This window comes from Mya arenaria, chromosome 10 (genome assembly GCF_026914265.1).
Source record: "Mya arenaria isolate MELC-2E11 chromosome 10, ASM2691426v1".
Classification (NCBI taxonomy): Eukaryota; Metazoa; Mollusca; class Bivalvia; order Myida; family Myidae; genus Mya; species Mya arenaria.
In genome coordinates, this window is record NC_069131.1 from 65,166,771 (window position 1) to 65,185,941 (window position 19,171).

The 19,171-nt window shown below is 36.9% G+C and overlaps 1 protein-coding gene across 11 annotated transcripts in view; it reads right to left on the minus strand.

Moving 5' to 3' along the window:
• Positions 1-221: 221 nt before the first annotated feature.
• LOC128206507 (glutaminase liver isoform, mitochondrial-like) overlaps positions 222-19,171 on the minus strand; it is a 41,957-nt gene continuing 23,007 nt past the window's right edge. For all 11 annotated transcript variants that reach the window (XM_052909031.1, XM_052909026.1, XM_052909029.1 and 8 more), the window contains 11 exons: positions 18,423-18,502; positions 17,550-17,713; positions 15,908-15,999; positions 14,503-14,561; positions 12,010-12,076; positions 10,648-10,698; positions 9,634-9,810; positions 8,693-8,824; positions 7,991-8,145; positions 4,989-5,129; positions 222-3,115 (listed from right to left, as the gene is read on the minus strand). In XM_052909031.1, coding sequence (XP_052764991.1) covers positions 2,818-3,115; positions 4,989-5,129; positions 7,991-8,145; positions 8,693-8,824; positions 9,634-9,810; positions 10,648-10,698; positions 12,010-12,076; positions 14,503-14,561; positions 15,908-15,999; positions 17,550-17,713; positions 18,423-18,502 — 1,416 coding nt within the window. In that variant the 3' untranslated portion in view covers positions 222-2,817. The remainder of the gene's footprint in view (positions 3,116-4,988; positions 5,130-7,990; positions 8,146-8,692; positions 8,825-9,633; positions 9,811-10,647; positions 10,699-12,009; positions 12,077-14,502; positions 14,562-15,907; positions 16,000-17,549; positions 17,714-18,422; positions 18,503-19,171) is intronic.

A 19,171-nucleotide genomic window follows, 5' to 3' on the forward strand; every position in this document is an offset into this window, starting at 1 on the left:
TTTTATATCAATATATTCAAATGTATTTTTAATAAGCTCGAGGACACTTTTTGAATTTCTTGGTTATTACTGTCTTCACAATATCAAAGAAGACTGAAGGGCCATATTTTAGTGTCCAACCTATGTGACGGACATATGTGTATACTTATACTGTAGTCCAACATCATGCCTTTAGCTTAAGTGGATAATAATATTATAAAAAAAGAAAACGTTGCCTTTTTTCTTTTATTTAATTGTACACAAACAAAATACACTCTTTGATACAGTTAACAATTGATCATAGTAAGTTGATAATAAGTCATAAACTAAAATAAACTGATGTAAAATGGACAAGATCATTACAGAAGGTTGCAAACGCTCACCGTTTTTCCCAGTCAATCAACGGTAATAAATCGATTATTATTCAAGTTATGGGCAACGCTACACAAGCAAATTGTCGATGGTTACATGTGTACACAGTTCCATGTGAATATCTCAAAAAGTTGTATTGAGTTACTGCCAAAGTTTTTGTACTTTGCTGCTGCTGCTCCGGAAAACGACACCAAGTCTATGACAACACCTTGACTTTTTTCTTTGACCTAAATATGGTAATAAAACGATGTAGAAAAGAAAACCACCATGATTATAATGGCTTTGGTTACCGGTATACATGTATAATATCCTATTTCATGATGTAAAAGTTAAAATATAATTGAGATTCATGTAAACATAAAAAACTGTCATGAAAGACATGCATAATAAAACAAAATACTTGAAAAGAATAGCACAAACATGCAGCCATGAAAATTAACTGTTATGTTTCATAAGAGCCTCTTCTAGCTTGTAAATGCATATTAAAGCCGGTACTGTACAATAATTCCAAAAAATACAATCAGTCACTAAAGATAAAATCAAATCTTATGGGATGTTCTTGTCATAAAGCAAGAATATCAACAAAAGAGTTCTAGAAACACTGAATACAGAAATATCAATAAAATCTCATGACCTTGACTTCTGACCTATTGACCTCAAAATCAATTTTGAAGACTCAACACTAAATCATTGAAAAGCTTATAGTGGTATATAAAAGGCGACACAATGAATGATAAATTTCAGATTTTGTTGCCTTATGATATGTGATCAAAAGTGTGCAGCCTTATAAAGTTTAAAACCTCAATACTAAACCATTGAAAAACAAATACATGTAGTTGGATTTGAAAGGCGACACAAAAATGATAAATATAAAAAAAAAATTGTTGCAAAAAAAGTTACGCTGATAGTTTGATACAGGTAGACAAAACAACAAAAACTTGTTCGGATACCACATAGGGGAGGGGGGAGGGGGAGCGGAGGGTGTGTTGATGCCCAAAGGGGACTTAAGATACCAGTAGTTGATTCCCAATGGCAGGATTTTGAAAGACCTTGCCAGCGCCACCCTGGAAATAGTCTTTAAAGATTTTTAAAACAGTAAGGATTTGGGGTGGAATAGGACAACAAAATTTGCAATTTGCCATGTCTCAATCCCCCATGTGGCAGAAATGTCTTAATACCCCATGTAGCAGACATGTCTTAAACCCCTGTGTGGCAGACATGTCTCAATCCCCCATGTGGCAGACATGTCTTAATCCCCCTTGTGGCCGACATGTCTTAATCCCGTGTGGCAGACATGTCTTAATCCCCCGTGTGGCCGACATGTCTTAATCCCCCTTGTGGCCGACATCCCATGGTGGAGCATAATACTGATAGAATTTCATTGTACAATTATTTTGTTTGCATCTAAATTCGATTGACTTCTGCTTCAACTTAAAATCAAAGAGCAATTTGTCCTTAATGGGAAAAAAGGTCAACTAGAGTGACTCATAATAACAAACATACATGTATCTACAAAATATCTCTAGTTCACCCTACATTATATAAAACAAAGCTACAGAAGGGTCGCCATTGGGCGGATGGATACATGGAGGTACAAAAAAAACAAGAAAGGACAATTTTGCAAAGCACTAGCTACAGATTGTCTTAATTTCACAAAGAATCACTACATTCACAAATATTCACAGAATGTTCAAGATGTGTTTTTAAAATCTAGCGAAATATTAAAGTTACCATTGTTTTCTGATGATTGAATAATGGTCTAACATAACAGAAAGGCTAGAGATTGACAAATCACCCCCCCCCCTAATTTTTTTAGGTGGACAAAATTCCCCTCCTCCCATCCCATATCATGTCACAAAATAAAAGATTAATAATTTATTTAAAAGGAGGGGGAGGGGTCTTGGAAATGGTTGGGGGCTGGGTCCTACAACCTAAACATGTACCATTAAAACCAACATAATATAAAACATACTGTAGTGCAGGCCTGTGGCCCAAATTACAATTTCCATTTAAGAATTAACACAAATAGAGTTCTCATTAAGGGAGCAGAGACTAGTCAAAATCATGTATATTTGTAAGTGTTAACACATAAACAAGAGCGTCATTGTCTTCTTTAGTCAAACAAGGGGCATAACTCAACAATTAATAAAGCCAGAGTTATGGGACATGCTGTACAGATACCCGGTACATATATTCTCTGGCAACATGTGTTTAATGTTTCACTGAAATATCTTGATTGTCTTTTGAGTAATTGCGAAGTTTTAAGTTTTTGCAAACAAACAATCACACCAATGCTGTGATAAAAGCTATATTTTTTTCTGATGAGCTGAAGATTGGTTGATCCACTTCAAAGAAACAATTTAATTAAGGAAGTCCTATATAAAGATCCCTCTGGCCTTCTTAATCATAAAGATTCCACTTCATCAGTAACACTCGCAGAATAATTTTTTTGTATTTCTTCAATCATCATTTATCATAATCTTTATCCACCGTACGAATTTCGCCCTCCAATTCATTGTGAGCATTATCAATATTGTAAATCACTTCATCAGACGATGTCTTTCTATCCATTAAATTCGTGGATGCATCGTCAACCGTTCTTACTGCCTTAAAAGCAATATCGCTGTAAGTCACGCTATCAATGGCTGCAAAACTTCTGTCGATTTTTTCGTTAGCGTTGTATTGATTCATGGCTTCCTTCAGTATACTGATCACCTTGGTGTGGCCAAACCTCACTGCATCATCTAGGGGAGTGAATCCCCATCTGAAACAAGGACTCTCATTATGTAAATGCATTTAAGGCATCCGCAATACCGGAGATGGTCAAAATGCCCCGCTTACAAAACCCCAGCAACTTAATTTTGCATAGTGGGACAAAAAAACCCAGATATATTACTCAACTTTTCCTGCCATTTTCAAAGGTCATTTAAAATATTAATTGTATAATTTATATTGTATTTCATTTTCCTATTTTTTTCACAACACAATTTTTCACAAACAACAGTAGATTGTTTGGGGTGGGAATTTTGTCAGTCTCCCAATATTTACATCAGGTCAATTTTTAGGCCTTACAAAAACACGTCACAACCTATCAACAGAAAATATGCCTTTCACCAAAGACGTTGTGGGTTTAAGCCCCATCATGTTTTTTTCTCTTTGCCTCTCATAAAGGACACCAGTAATGGTTTCTACCCATGAAACAGCATTAAGCGTTACTTGTAAAAGAATATAGCTGTTTTCACAAACAAGCTTAAGTAATTTGGTATGTACAAAACCGTAGACAACATTGTGTTACATCTGGCTTCTGGTATGTACAAACTGTCCACAACATTGTGTTACACTTGGCTTCTGGAATGATCAAACCTGTCTACAACATCAGGGTAACACTGGGCTTCTGGTTTGTACAAACCTGTCCACAACATTGTGTTACACTTGCTTCTTGTATGTTCAAACTTGTCCACAACATTAGGGTAACACCTGGCTTCTGGTATGTTCAAGCCTGTCCACACCATTGTGTTACCCTTAGCTTCAGGAATGATCAAACTTGTCCACAACATTAGGGTAACACCTGGCTTCTGGTATGTTCAAACCTGTCCACACCATTGTGTTACCCTTGGCTTCTGGAATGATCAAACCTGTCCACAACATTAGGGTAACACCTGGCTTCTGGTATGTTCAAGCCTGTCCACAACATCAGGGTAATACTGGGCTTCTGGTACGTACAAACCTGTTCACAACATTGTGTTACCCTTGGCTTCAGGAATGATCAAACCTGTCCACAACATTAGGGTAACACCTGGCTTCTGGTATGTTCAAGTCTGTCCACACCATTGTGTTACCCTTGGCTTCTGGAATGATCAAACATGTCTACAACATTAGGGTTACACCTGGCTTCTGGTATGTTCAAGCCTGTACACAACATCAGGGTAATACTGGGCTTCTGGTATGTACAAACCTGTAGCCAACATTGTGTTACACTTGCTTCTGGTATGTTCAAACCTGTCCACAACATAAGGGTTACACCTTGCTTCTGGTTCAAGCCTGTCAACAATATTGTGTTACTCTTTGTATCTGGTATGTACAAACTGTCCACAACATTGGGGTTACACTTGGCTTCTATTATGTACAAATCTGTCCACAACAATAGGGTTACACTTGGCTTCTATTATGTACAAACCTGTCCACACCGTTGGGGTTACACTGGGCTTCTATTATGTACAAACCTGTAGCCAACATTGGGGTTACACTTGGCTTCTATTATGTACAAACCTGTCCACAACATTGGGGTTACACTTGGCTTCTGTTATGTACAAACCTGTCCACAACGCTGGGGTTACACTTGGCTTCTATTATGTACAAACCTGTCCACAATGTTCGGGTTACATTTGGCTTCTATTATGTACAAACCTGTCCACAACATTGGGGTTACACTTGGCTTCTGGTATGTACAAACCTGTCCACAACGTTGGGGTTACACTTGGATTCTACTATGTACAAACCTGTCCACAACATTGGGGTTACACTTGGCTTCTGTTATGTACAAACCTGTCCACAATGTTGGGGTTACACTTGGCTTCTATTATGTACAAACCTGTCCACAATGTTAGGGTTACACTTGGCTTCTGGTATGTACAAACCTGTCCACAACATTGGGGTTACACTTGCACTTATTGATGAGGAAGTTAACAACAGGCTCATGACCCTCAGCAGACCCGATGTGAAGTGCTGTGCGGCCGTCATAGTCCGCCTGGTCCATATCTAGATCACTGAGAGCGTACCTGAAGAATTGATAAAATCACATTACCAGTTTGAACCATTGATATTTAACCTTAAAATAAATTTTTAACAGCAGATTCAAGAAACAGTTTCTATGCAGGCAAAAAATTACCGTTCTTTTTTAACAGCCACAGAAGTAGCCATTTTCAATGATTAACTCTAAAATTGTCTTGTTTCATCACTGAGTAGCTTTCTGTATAAAAAAGGTATAAAAAGCAACTTCCATAGGTACATGCTCAGAATCAATTATCATAGGTACACGCTCAGAAGCAACTATCATAGGTACACGCTCAAAATCAACTATCATAGGTACACGCTCAGAAGTAATTATTATATGGCCATGCTCAGGAGTAAGTTTCATAGGTACATGTACAGAAGCAACTATCATAGATACATGCTCAGAAGCAACTATCATAGGTACATGCTCAGAAGCAATTATCATAGGTACATGCTCAGAAGCAATTATCATAGGTACATGCTCAGAAGCAACTATCATAGATACATGCTCAGAAGCAACTATCATAGTTACACGCTTAGAAGCAATTATCATAGGTACACGCTTAGAAGCAATTATCATAGGTACATGCTCAGAAGCAATTATCATAGGTACACGCTTAGAAGCAATTATCATAGGTACATGCTCAGAAGCAACTATCATAGATACATGCTCAGAAGCAATTATCATAGGTACATGCTCAGAAGCAATTATCATAGGTACACGCTTAGAAGCAACTATCATAGGTACATGCTCAGAAGCAATTATCATAGGTACACGCTTAGAAGCAATTATCATAGGTACATGCTCAGAAGCAATTATCATAGGTACATGCTCAGAAGCAATTATCATAGGTACATGCTCAGAAGCAACTATCATAGGTACATGCTCAGAAGCAACTATCATAGGTACATGCTCAGAAGCAACTATCATAGGTACATGCTCAGAAGCAATTATCATAGGTACATGCTCAGAAGCAATTATCATAGGTACACGCTCAGAAGCAACTATCATAGGTACATGTACAGAAGCAACTATCATAGGTACACGCTCAGAAGCAATTATCATAGTTACACGCTTAGAAGCAATTATCATAGGTACATGCTCAGAAGCAATTATCATAGGTACATGCTCAGAAGCAATTATCATAGGTACATGCTCAGAAGCAATTATCATAGGTACACGCTTAGAAGCAATTATCATAGGTACATGCTCAGAAGCAATTATCATAGGTACATGCTCAGAAGCAATTATCATAGGTACATGCTCAGAAGCAACTATCATAGGTACACGCTCAGAAGCAATTATCATAGGTACATGCTCAGAAGCAATTATCATAGGTACATGCTCAGAAGCAATTATCATAGGTACACGCTTAAAAGCAACTATCATAGGTACATGCTCAGAAGCAATTATCATAGGTACATGCTCAGAAGCAATTATCATAGGTACATGCTCAGAAGCAACTATCATAGGTACACGCTCAGAAGCAACTATCATAGGTACATGCTCAGAAGCAATTATCATAGGTACATGCTCAGAAGCAATTATCATAGGTACATGCTCAGAAGCAATTATCATAGGTACATGCTCAGAAGCAACTATCATAGGTACATGCTCAGAAGCAATTATCATAGGTACACGCTCAGAAGCAATTATCATAGGTACATGCTCAGAAGCAATTATCATAGGTACATGCTCAGAAGCAATTATCATAGGTACATGCTCAGAAGCAATTATCATAGGTACATGCTCAGAAGCAATTATCATAGGTACACGCTTAGAAGCAATTATCATAGGTACATGCTTAGAAGCAATTATCATAGGTACATGCTCAGAAGCAATTATCATAGGTACATGCTCAGAAGCAATTATCATAGGTACACGCTTAGAAGCAATTATCATAGGTACATGCTCAGAAGCAATTATCATAGGTACATGCTCAGAAGCAACTATCATAGGTACATGCTCAGAAGCAACTATCATAGATACATGCTCAGAAGCAATTATCATAGGTACATGCTCAGAAGCAATTATCATAGGTACATGCTCAGAAGCAATTATCATAGGTACATGCTCAGAAGCAACTATCATAGATACATGCTCAGAAGCAATTATCATAGGTACATGCTCAGAAGCAATTATCATAGGTACATGCTCAGAAGCAATTATCATAGGTACATGCTCAGAAGCAATTATCATAGGTACACGCTCAGAAGCAATTATCATAGGTACATGCTCAGAAGCAACTATCATAGATACACGCTCAGAAGCAATTATCATAGGTACATGCTCAGAAGCAACTATCATAGGTACATGCTCAGAAGCAATTATCATAGGTACACGCTTAGAAGCAATTATCATAGGTACATGCTCAGAAGCAATTATCATAGATTCATGCTCAGAAGCAATTATCATAGGTACATGCTCAGAAGCAATTATCATAGGTACATGCTCAGAAGCAATTATCATAGGTACATGCTCAGAAGCAATTATCATAGGTACATGCTCAGAAGCAATTATCATAGGTACATGCTCAGAAGCAATTATCATAGGTACATGCTCAGAAGCAACTATCATAGGTACATGCTCAGAAGCAATTATCATAGATACACGCTCAGAAGAAATTATCATAGGTACATGCAAAACCCTCTCTCATCATTTTTTTATCATAGACGCACAAATTGCCCCCTATATCTCAAAACTATCTTAATATATATTATTTGTGGGTAGAAATGATGAAATATTTCATATTTTATATTATATGTATGGTAAATAATCTTGGAAAATCATAAAATTAGAGGAAATTTGACCCATGTGCTGGGTGTGATCACGGGGATTTTGTCATGCAAGTTAAAAAAACAATACCTCCTCAACGCTGACACATCGCAGTTGTAAGCGCTAAACAACAGATTAACAACTTCAGACGCACGAGATTCAATTGTCTGAATACACGGATCTATCTTCTTCGCCGTGAACTTCAGGTTGTCATAGTGATGGAAGTTGAACTTAGCCACCAGGTCCTGCAAATCAAGGTATCGGATGAATAAATAAAATATCATTTAAACAAGACATCGGATATAATTGTTATTCATTTTTGGTGACCCATATACGTGTTCTTTTAGTATCACTTGAAGGTTATACTATCAATAATTTTATTAAAGACTTTATTAATATACTTTATTTCAAGTAAAATTTGGCCGGAAATTACTGATTTTGAGATATTATAGCACCAAAATAAGCTATTTAAGTCTAGTTTGGAGGCTCGCTAGTATAAAGTGTGAAGTTCCACTAGTGTGAATATTGAGGTTCACCAGGATCAAGTTTGGAGCTAGTATAAAATTGTGGCTGGTCACTAGTATTTAGTGTAAACTTCATTGGTATGACTCTACGTTCTTCAATAAAATGATGTTTGAAGGTTGACTAGTTTTAAATGTGATGGTTTACTAGTAAGAAGGGTAGAAGTTCACACATGAAGTAAGGCTGTTCACTTGTATTACATGTCGAGAGTCACTAGTATACACATGTAGTATTATTATCATATTGTCATTAGTATCAAGTTTGGCCTACCCTAGCAAACTGGACGCCTCTCACGCTGTTGCCCCACTTATCGAGGGCTGGGCACCAGGTACAGAAGCCCATCTTGTTTGGCACAACTATCAGTATGACACCTGACACACCGGACTTGGCTGGGAGACCAACCTGCATCAATATTATAGACCATACATGTAGTGCATTACTATAATTAACATGTACTGTATGTCAACAATTATTTTTAATCATTTTTTTATTAAGGCTTTTAAAGGGACTAGACACCAGATGAAACCATTGTAAGAGAAGAAATAGGTCAAAAACTTACATAAAATTATTATTGTTGCATACAATGCATTGAATCTTTTTTACTGATGTATCACATCGCTAATGGCGTATCTTTCGCAGTTTTGCATATTTTCCAATTCAAAATTTACTGGATCTGTCTACTACACAAATTCCAATAAAGTTAAAAATAGCTTGGGTATATTTATTTGTACTAATCACATGACTTTCACATGCTAAATATATACACTATAAACTGGGAAACCATTATGCACTATTTTTAAACTTAGCTAACACAGCAACGAAATATTCTTTTAATCATGTAAAATGATGTATTATCGGCATCATAAAAGCTGTTTTAAGGAAATACTGTATTTGCCAATTTTGAGTTCATTTGGTATCTAGTCCCTTTAAAATACTTTCAGCAACATACCTGGTCTTAAAATCTTCAACAAAAGCAACATTTAAAGAATACTTAAATTGAAGATTTGTCACAAGATATGAGGAAGCACCCTTTGGTGCCATAGTGACATTAATGTGTAAAAATATTGAGGTTTAAACATGAAATAACCAAATTTCGTTTGATAATTTTAGATCACTATTTTCTGCTAATATAGCTTAATAAAACTAAGATTTTTTTTAAATCACTTGATTTTGGATTTAATAAGTTGACATAGCTAACAGTATGAACAAACCTTGAAAGCAAACTCCCCCGAATAGTCGTACATGCCACACGATAACATGAGTGAGAGAGTGTCACGAACAGACGAAGCAGACAACACTTTGTCACCAGTTATAGGACATATCCCCCCGTTGGCAAGAGTGGCCGCTATCACCGCCCCTGACTCACATGTCACCTCTAGAGAACACATCTGAAGTGAATAGAAAGGTCAGGGTTGAAATAAACACAAGAGCACTGCTTAGGGAACGCCAGGCCCCAATATCACAAAAATACTCAAATCTCAATCTCAACTCAATTTAAAACATCAATGCATAGTTTTATTTTAAATCATAGAATTAGTTGATAAAAAGATTTTGTCAATATTTGAAAGAAACTTAATTCCAGAGCAAAAAATATACTCGAGTAGTTGTTAAAAAAACAAACAAAAAATTGTACTCAAATACATTTTTGGCTTTACATTTATTTTTCCTTGGAATCTTGACCAAAGACATATTATTTGACTGAATAGCTTTCAAAAGGTGTAAAATCATATGTTATGTTTAATAACTTTAATGCTATATGGTAAAATGAGTTGAGACTGAGAATGAGATTTGACTTAAGTTTTTTCATGATATTGGGGCAAGAACTTGCCTGTTTTGCAAGAACTTGCCTTCTACAAGTCACAGCCTTGTTCGCTTTGTTACCGGCAACATTTGACCACATTTAATTTGAATGTCTTGAATAGTTCTGACGTTATGGTGAAGTTTTAAGTTTTTGCACCATGACAAAGAAGACACCAAGGCTATTACTAATACCTCGTCTTTTTAGAAGAAAGACCTCAAAAATAATTACCGGTAAATAACCATAAGGGAATATTATGAAAATATACGCAACTCAAAAAGGTAAAATGTTGAAGCCAAGTCAACCCTTGAAATATTGGTATCATAACATGAGGTCACCTAGCATCTTACTTCGTAGAATCTCTCAGCAATAAGCTTTAAAAATACTTGAATGATAAAGCCATCAACTTCATTTAATACACACTTACTTGGAAATAGAAATCTAGAGTCTCCATTAAGTTACATCCTTCAGGAAAACACTGAAAATACAATGACATCAATATGACAGACTAGTTTTAGTAACTTTGGTCAACATAAAAGCGAAAGCTATTGACAAAGCTCTGACATTATTTTGTATTTGTTTTAGCAAACCAAGCGCTGTCACAGGAATGTGACAATGCCCTCAAAATGGCCATGTCAGAGTGCTAGCCACTTGTTCTTCAGTGAGAAATTTCATATACCAAAGTAAAAAAAAACAAGAGGCCCAAAAGGGCCTATGCTCTACTGGCATGGCTTTTGTGGTCATATCAATCCAGAGCATGTATGTATGGGTAAAAGGCAACAGACATATGGTTTATGTTTTGTGTTTGGCTTACCTGAAAATGTAGCACGTTCAACATCTGAGCCCAGAAAGTATTGTAAGCAGATTAGTTCCATGAACTATTTTAATATGTGCCAAGTAAAAGTCATCTGACAAAAAAAAATGCTTTCAAAACTGTACTCATAGTAAAAATTTCTGTAGTTTTAAAAGTTAAAAAAAAGTTGGTCAAAAGGTCAAAGTCAAGGGCATCCTAGGACAACATTGATCAATTTGAACAAACATTCACAATCAATTGTGCTGAGATGGATGCACGAACACACAAAAAGATTTTCAAATCTTTCCAGATTTATGTTTACCAAACCTGTGAACCCTGGGTGTGGCCAGTAATGACACCAGGTGCATAACTTAAACATTCACAACCAATTTTGTTAAGATAAATGCGCAAACTACAGAACTTAAAGCTAAAAAATGGCCTTTGGGCTTTCAACAAGAACAAGGCAGAGTAATTCACAAAATCAGCTGCAGAAGCAAAAAGCAAATTGTCTCTCAAAATCCTAGACTTGCAAATTGTCTCCCTTAAATCTAGACTTGAATTTACATGTACATGTAAACTTGGCTTAAAATAGAATTCGCTCATGCAGACCTGGCTAAAAATAGAGAGCATTTCTTTAAAACTTTCATGGCCCATAATCTAGGCATTCATGGGCAGATCTGGCTGGTTTTCGAAAGGAACCGAGCTCTAATGGATATCTAGATACTGTACAAGTTTCATTGAGATACAATAAAAACTGAACTGTATCGTGTTCACAAGCAATTGTTTACAGACGCACGAACGCACGGATGCACATACTACGTACACATTACCATCGCATAAGCTCTTCTGGCCTTTGGCCAGTAGAGCTAAAAACAGAAGAGAAAGTTACAGCTGAGACACAATACTAAAGCTAGAACACACAGTGCAACAACTATAGGTCGCCTTTATTGGGCATAAAAGAAAGGAATCCAAGTTATACTGAATGTTTATGTATACCTTTTTCTCCCTCATGTAGTATGCCAAAGCAAAGTTCCTGTCTGCTGTCTCACGCTCAGATAGGAACCTGCAATGTGAACATATTTCTTCAGTCATCACTCATGCTACCACAAGGTTACATACTACTAATTGATTCAATATTCATTTCAATGTAAATAAGCAAACTTACGACTGGAAACTGAATGAAATATGCATGGACCAAAATGACAGCTGGTGTGAGGATAGTAGGTACAGTTTTTAATCATGTTCAGATGATGACTGATATTTGCAGACAAACATGTATCCTCTTATCTGCAGGGAATAAGTAAATATGATGCAAATTTAAATGACCAATATAAGTTGTGACCTTGACCTTTGACTCTATGACCTCAAAATCCATAGGGGTCATCTACTGGTCACCCCAACCTAAAAGTTAAGTTCGAGAGCATTGATGCAAGCATTGTCGAGTTATCACACAGTCTGACAGACAAGCTTTTTTGCGGTCAGGGCATTGTAACCTTGACCTTTGACCTGCTGACCCATAAATCAATAGGGGTCATCTAGTAGTAAGACCCAACCTCGAAGTCAAGTTTGAGTGTCATAGGTCCAGGCAATGTTGAGTTACCAATCAGACAAGCTTTAACAACCTTTTCCTGTTAAGGTCATTGTGCGGGCTATGGGTGCAGGCATTGTCAAGTTATCACTGGGACAACCTTTTCGCAAGGTCACTGTGACCTTGACTTTTGACTCCAAGCCTTGGTCTATCAACAGACGGAAGGACCGACAGACATTAGCACTTGGCATTAAGTTAAATGAATTCTTTCAGGATTGTAGCTAGGCCATTTTGTATGTTAAGCACTGCTTATGAAACAAGAGATGTTTGTCAAACATTATGCCTCCCCCCCCCTCCCCCTGAGCGCCATATTGTCAGGATTCTATGGACAATTGAATGAAATATGCATGGACTGAAATGACAGCTGATTTGTCAATGACATTGGATGCCATTGAGGCAGTTTTAAGATTATGACCATTCAAAGTTTGAGGATAGAGTGTGTTATGACCATGACCTTTGACTCTATGACCTCAAAATCCATAGGAGCCATCAGCTGGTCACCAAAAATCTAAATGTCAAGTTTGAGGACCATGGGTGCAGGCATTGACAAGTTATCACACAGACAAGCTTTTTTCGTTCCAGGTCACTGTAACCTTGACCTTTGACCCGATGACCCCTAAAATCATAAGGGGTCATCTACAGGTCAGACACAACACCAAGTCAAGTTTGAGGTCCATGGGTTCAGGCATTGTCGAATTATCATGAAACATTTTCGCATTAAAGGTCACTGTGAACTTGACCTTTGACCCAATGACTCCTAAAATCAATAAGTGTCATCTCCTGGTCAGGCCCAACTTCAATGTCAAGTCTGATGATAATAGGTTCAGGCATTGTTGAGATATCACTGGGAGATGATTTGTTAACTTTTTTGTGTTAAAGGTTATTGTGACCTTGACCTTGGCCTGATGACCCCCAAAGTCAAGAGGGGTCATCTACTGGTCAGGCCCAACCTTCATGTCAAGTTTGATGACAATAGGTCCAGGAATTGTCAAGTTTGCTTTCAAAGTCACTGTGACCTTGACCCCTAAAATCAATAGGGATCATCTACTGGTCAGGCCCAACCTCCAAGTCAAGTTTGAGGGCCATGGGTGCAGGCATTGTTGAGTTATCACTCGGACAACCTTTTATCGTTCAAAGTCACTGTGACCTTGACCTTTGGCCCGATGACCCCCAAAAACAATAGGGGTCATCTACTGGTCAGGCCCAACCTCCAAGTCAAGATTGTGGGCCATAGGTGCAGGCATTGTCGTGTTATCACTCGGACAACCTTTTACCTTTCAAGGTCACTGTGACCTTGACCTTTGACCCGATGAGCCCTAAAATCAATAGGGGTCATCTACTGGTCAGGCCCAACCTCCAAGTCAAGTTTGTGGGCCATAGGTGCAGGCATTGTCGAGTTATCACTCGGACAACCTTTTACCTTTCAAGGTCACTGTGACCTTGACCTTTGACCTGATGAGCCCTAAAATCAATAGGGATCATCTACTGGTCAGGCCCAACCTTCATATCAAGTTTCATGACCATATGTCCAGGAATTGTTGAGTTATCACTCGGACAAGCTTTGGTCTACCGACAGACGGACAGACCAACCGACCGACATGCCTGTGCAAAGCAATATACCCCTCTTCTTCGAAAGGGGGGCATAATCAAGGATCTCACTTTCAAGGTGCCCCATGTTTCATGTAAATGAATTTCATTCATTTCTCAAAATGATGTGTCACACAAGTGCAAATGTCAGTATTGCAACTACCATCTCCTTGTAAAAGCAAAATGGATTTGCAATTGTATATAAAAAAAAAATAATTAAAATGTTTAGGTAATTTTTGTGAATAAACCTTAATGTATAAACTAACAAAATATATTCCAAATATTTTCATAAATTTCACGAGTGTTGTACTTACACTGAATTGTTGAAAGCCAGATATTCCCCACCAGTAAGTCTTTTTAATATCGAGGTTACCTGAAAAAACATGTACACTAATGTGTTGATTGAATATTGGAATAATGACTGATTATCAGTAACAAAATTTGTCTGATTATCTTATGTACATAAACTACTAAATGACAAATGTAAATGAAGTAATATTAGTGGTTGTACGGCAAGCGCAGTAGTTTGCTCTCGCTTCTCACCAATGCAACCCAGGTTTGATTCCCTGCCTGGCAAGTGGGTTTTTTCTCTGGGTTTTTCAGTTTCCCCAACAACACAATATGTCGTGAAACATTGTGCCTACAAGAGTGACTTAGTATAATTTAATATATCTTTTTCTTTAACATAAATAAAGTTTAAAAAAGAAGTACTTTTTGTCTAGCATGTTTTTCCCAATGATAAGTGTGTTTATTGTTTGATAAAAAATGTGAAACAGCTCTAATGAAAAAATGTAAATGATCTGAAAGAATGCTGCTTTCAGTCAAAGAAATATTTCTTGAACAGAGTTTTAATCAGTGATTTGTGTGGAATTTTTTCCATCCTGCGCTTTGATATCATTTCCGAAAAAATTACAAGACATTGGGAAAATTCTTAATATGCCAAATCAAATTCACTCGCTCACTATAATACTATTTGTTAACTGTTTAATAACTTTGGCGGTGAATGCTAAAAGGTTCTATCTGCTTTTTTATTTAATGTCACTAAGAACCTTTTAGCATTCACCGCTCGATTACTGTTCTTGTTAACAATGGGCCTATTGTTCGGAACTTTGTTGAATTAAACAACTTGATAAAGAAAATTGTTGTTCTTCTCAAACACAAAATATTTGCAAAATGTGCTCACATACTTAAATATAAACAACAGTTATTTCAAATTTTGTTAGAAATACAATAGATCACAATTGTATTCATCACACTTCCAGAGCAGTAACAATCTGGTTAGCCGTTTGAATAAAGATATTCGTCGATTTTAGCCGAATATTGGAATCTTAGTGTACTAGTTGCATTATTTTGCTACAAATTTGTGTGAATTAAACTAAAGCCAGCACTGAAAATGACCATGAAGTTGAAGAAATAAAAAAAATGTAATGCCATTTTGATTTTTAAACGGCTGTTAGATATTGTGGTTACAACTCAACCCCTTAATTGAAATGTCCCCCAGAAAGTTAAAAATGTTGTAAACTTTTGAAAAAGTCTGAACAATCAATCTACTGTTTGCTTGTTTTTCAAGAAAAGCACTTTTGTTTTATTGGTAACAATCAAATTAACTGTTCCATGGACATTTTATGAAATCTACAAAAATATATGTTGATTTTCGGGGGGAAATAACTTTATTATTAGTGTAAAGACCATAAAAAATCACTGTTAATTCATACTTACATAGTCAAACCTGTCGGCCAGATTGAGATTCTGTTTTAAAAGAGAGCAAACACTAATGGCACCAGCGTTTATCATCGGATTGTGGGGCTTGTCTGAAAATGAGAAATGATATATCAACAAGAGAAGCAAACTGCTACAAGTTTAACATAGTTTTGATTGATTTACTTTCCAATGTTTGTGTAATTTAAGTAATCCAAGGGCTATAACTCTATAGTGACTGGGGTGACATGGCTAGTTAACGAACCTGGTCAAGAAATTCTGCCCATACACATATTGTCCAAGTTTGGCAATTGATACACTATAGCTCCTTAAGTCATAGCGAGAAAACATAAATATTAGGTTAATGCAGTAATTCAAGGGTCATAACTCTAAAGTGACTAGGGTGACTGCCTAAGGTGAAACCACAATGTCCAGTCTTATCGTGCGTAAATAAAGAGGTAGACATAAACATCGTATGAACATTTATCTTAAATTACAGATCTGCATGCTAGTTAAACAATAGCAAACACCAATGCTCATCATTTTTTTCCCCTCAATATAACAACGGACATAACAAGACAATAACTAAAGACAGAGTTATGGGACTTTCTGTTCATGACTTTGCATACTGTCTCTGGCAACATGTGTACCAGTTTTGAGTTAAGCTGACACCAAGAAAAGAATGACACCAATGAAAATACCTCCACTTTTTTCTTCAAGCTAACAATAAATATATTAGAGTAAAACTGCGGTCTTTCGAGAACCGGCGGTCCCTCAAGGTCCAAGCTTAGTCCTGAACATTTTTCCTTCTATTTTCATATAAAATATACCGATGCTACATGGAAACCTAAATAAATCGAGGAGTCAAGCACAATAGCCGGTCCAAAATACACTAATCATGATCAAAACCTTACAACTCCCTCAAGGTAATATTTTCACACTTTTTCCCCGAACGCGTCTTCCAAAATTAGCAATTGCTAGGTGTTAAATTTTTCGCAAGTTGTAAGAATTGCAATGACAGTTAAAATGAAATTTTGATTAGGTGTGAAAACGGTTTACCATTGTTGATGCATGACAGCTATTAGTTGTCTATTGCATTTGAGAAGATAATTATAATTATAATATGCACTGTCATATTTCATATGCACTGTCATATTTCAATGTAGCTTACTTTAGAAAATGTGCTTTTTGTAAAAATAAACTTCACTATTTCTCCATTTATTGGTTTTTCTTTTACATTTTTACATTAAGTATTTGACAGCCTTTGAACATATGAGCGATTTTCACAATGCAATACATAATCAGTGTCAAAGTAAACATTTGGTTTGACAACTTCAAATTTAAAATACACTGAAAGACAATTCAAAACAGACTGGGAAATTGAAACTTGGGTTGTTGGAAACATCGGTTCCTTCGAGGTTTTAGCTCGGACCCTGGCATCCTTGAGCGATCGCAGTTTTACTGTAGCTCGATATGTGCACAGTTACCAATAATGTGTGATCTATTTATGATAACATGTCTGCCAAGCTTAAACTTTTTCTCATAGCCTCTCAACACTGACAAAATTACTGGTTCTACATTGGACAAGGATCTATGTGTTGTTTACATATCTTTGGCTCCGGAATCCATTTATAAGTGAAACAATTTAAAGAGAATAACCTACCTCTGTAGTCAAGAGAAATACTGTCAAATGATTCGCCACTGGGCTCCTGCCCAACATACTCGTGCGTGACGCGTGGTGAGAGTTCATCAAGAACCATGGCGTATGTGAGGGGTTTGGACACTGACTGAAGACAAAACGGCACTTGAACATCGCCGTGGGAGTACCTACAGAATAAACAAAACCTGACATTTTAGGTTTGTGTGTGATGTGTCAGGAAAGTCTAGAAAGAACCACAGTTTACATGATAGATTGAGACACAGACTGGAGTATGAAAAATAACGCTAATTGGATGTGCAGCCCATCTGAGGCACCAATCAATTTTCTGAGGCACCAATCAATTTTCTGAGGCACCAATCAATTTTCTGGTAACGGTCACCATGACCTTGACCTATTACCCCTAAAATGAGAGGTCATCTACTAATAACTATCCATATGCAAACCAAGTTTGAAGAATCTATGTCAAGTTGTTCAAAAGTTATTGATCAGAAACCGGAATAGACAATCATGTTCAACATCGGGTATATATTTCATAAATAGCCAAAGTGATCACATCAAAGTTATAAAAAATACCTCAATTTTCTTTCTCCAAACAAGAGCACTTAAAAATGCTAATACTTGACTGCTATTGTTTTTCAGTCAATAAAATAGCATTACACAACTATTATTAAGCCAGAGGTGTGGACTTTAATACATGTGTGTATTGGCACTAGTATTATGTGTACTAATTTCATGAAAATATCTGGAAAGGATTTTCAATTGTGGCCAAGATAAATGTTTCCGCATAACGACAACACTTCCAACGCTAACAACAATGACACCAAAGCCATAACAAACACACAAGCTAATAACAGACAAGAGCAAAACAACACAAACCTTTGACCATCAACGGTACACAAGGACACTCCCCACATATTTGGATTGTATCTCGCAAGCTGTGGAATGTACGTCGCAACCTGGAACACAAGGACTGTCATTGTATGCAATGTATGCCCACAGAGTGAGGCTTTGTCATAAATTGAGGGGATGGCCAGGTGCAAAATCTTCCTCCAATGATACCAGATAGTCCTTTTTTTGAAACACAAACTATCACTGTATGTGAAATGTACCCCCTAGTGGCAATTAAATGATTACATTTATAATATAACATAGAGGGCCATGATAGCCTTAAATTGCTGACTGAGTGGAAATATTTAAACTTTGTTTCTTTATTTGAATGAATGAGTTTGTTGGTTTATGGCACTGCAACTAGTGTGATCGAATATCATCAAATGTCCTAAAATAGGACAGTAGGTCAAAAGGTCAAAGTCAAGGTCATCCAAGGAAAAACTGCACGTATTGTCCAAATTTCATTGCTGTAACTTCAAAAATAAGAGAATAAGTCAAAAAAATCACAGTCCAGGTCATCTATTGAATATTTGTATTCAAAACTGTATACAAAGTCGAAATGCCATTGCTGTCACTTCAAACATAAGACAGTTGGTGAAAAGGTCAGTCAATGTTCCCAGAGGACAACGTTGATATTTTTTTCAAAATGAAGAAGAGGGGCAGGATGCTGGAGAAGAGGGACAGGGTGCTGGAAGAGGGGCAGGATGCTGGATAAGAGGGACAGCATGCTGGAAAAG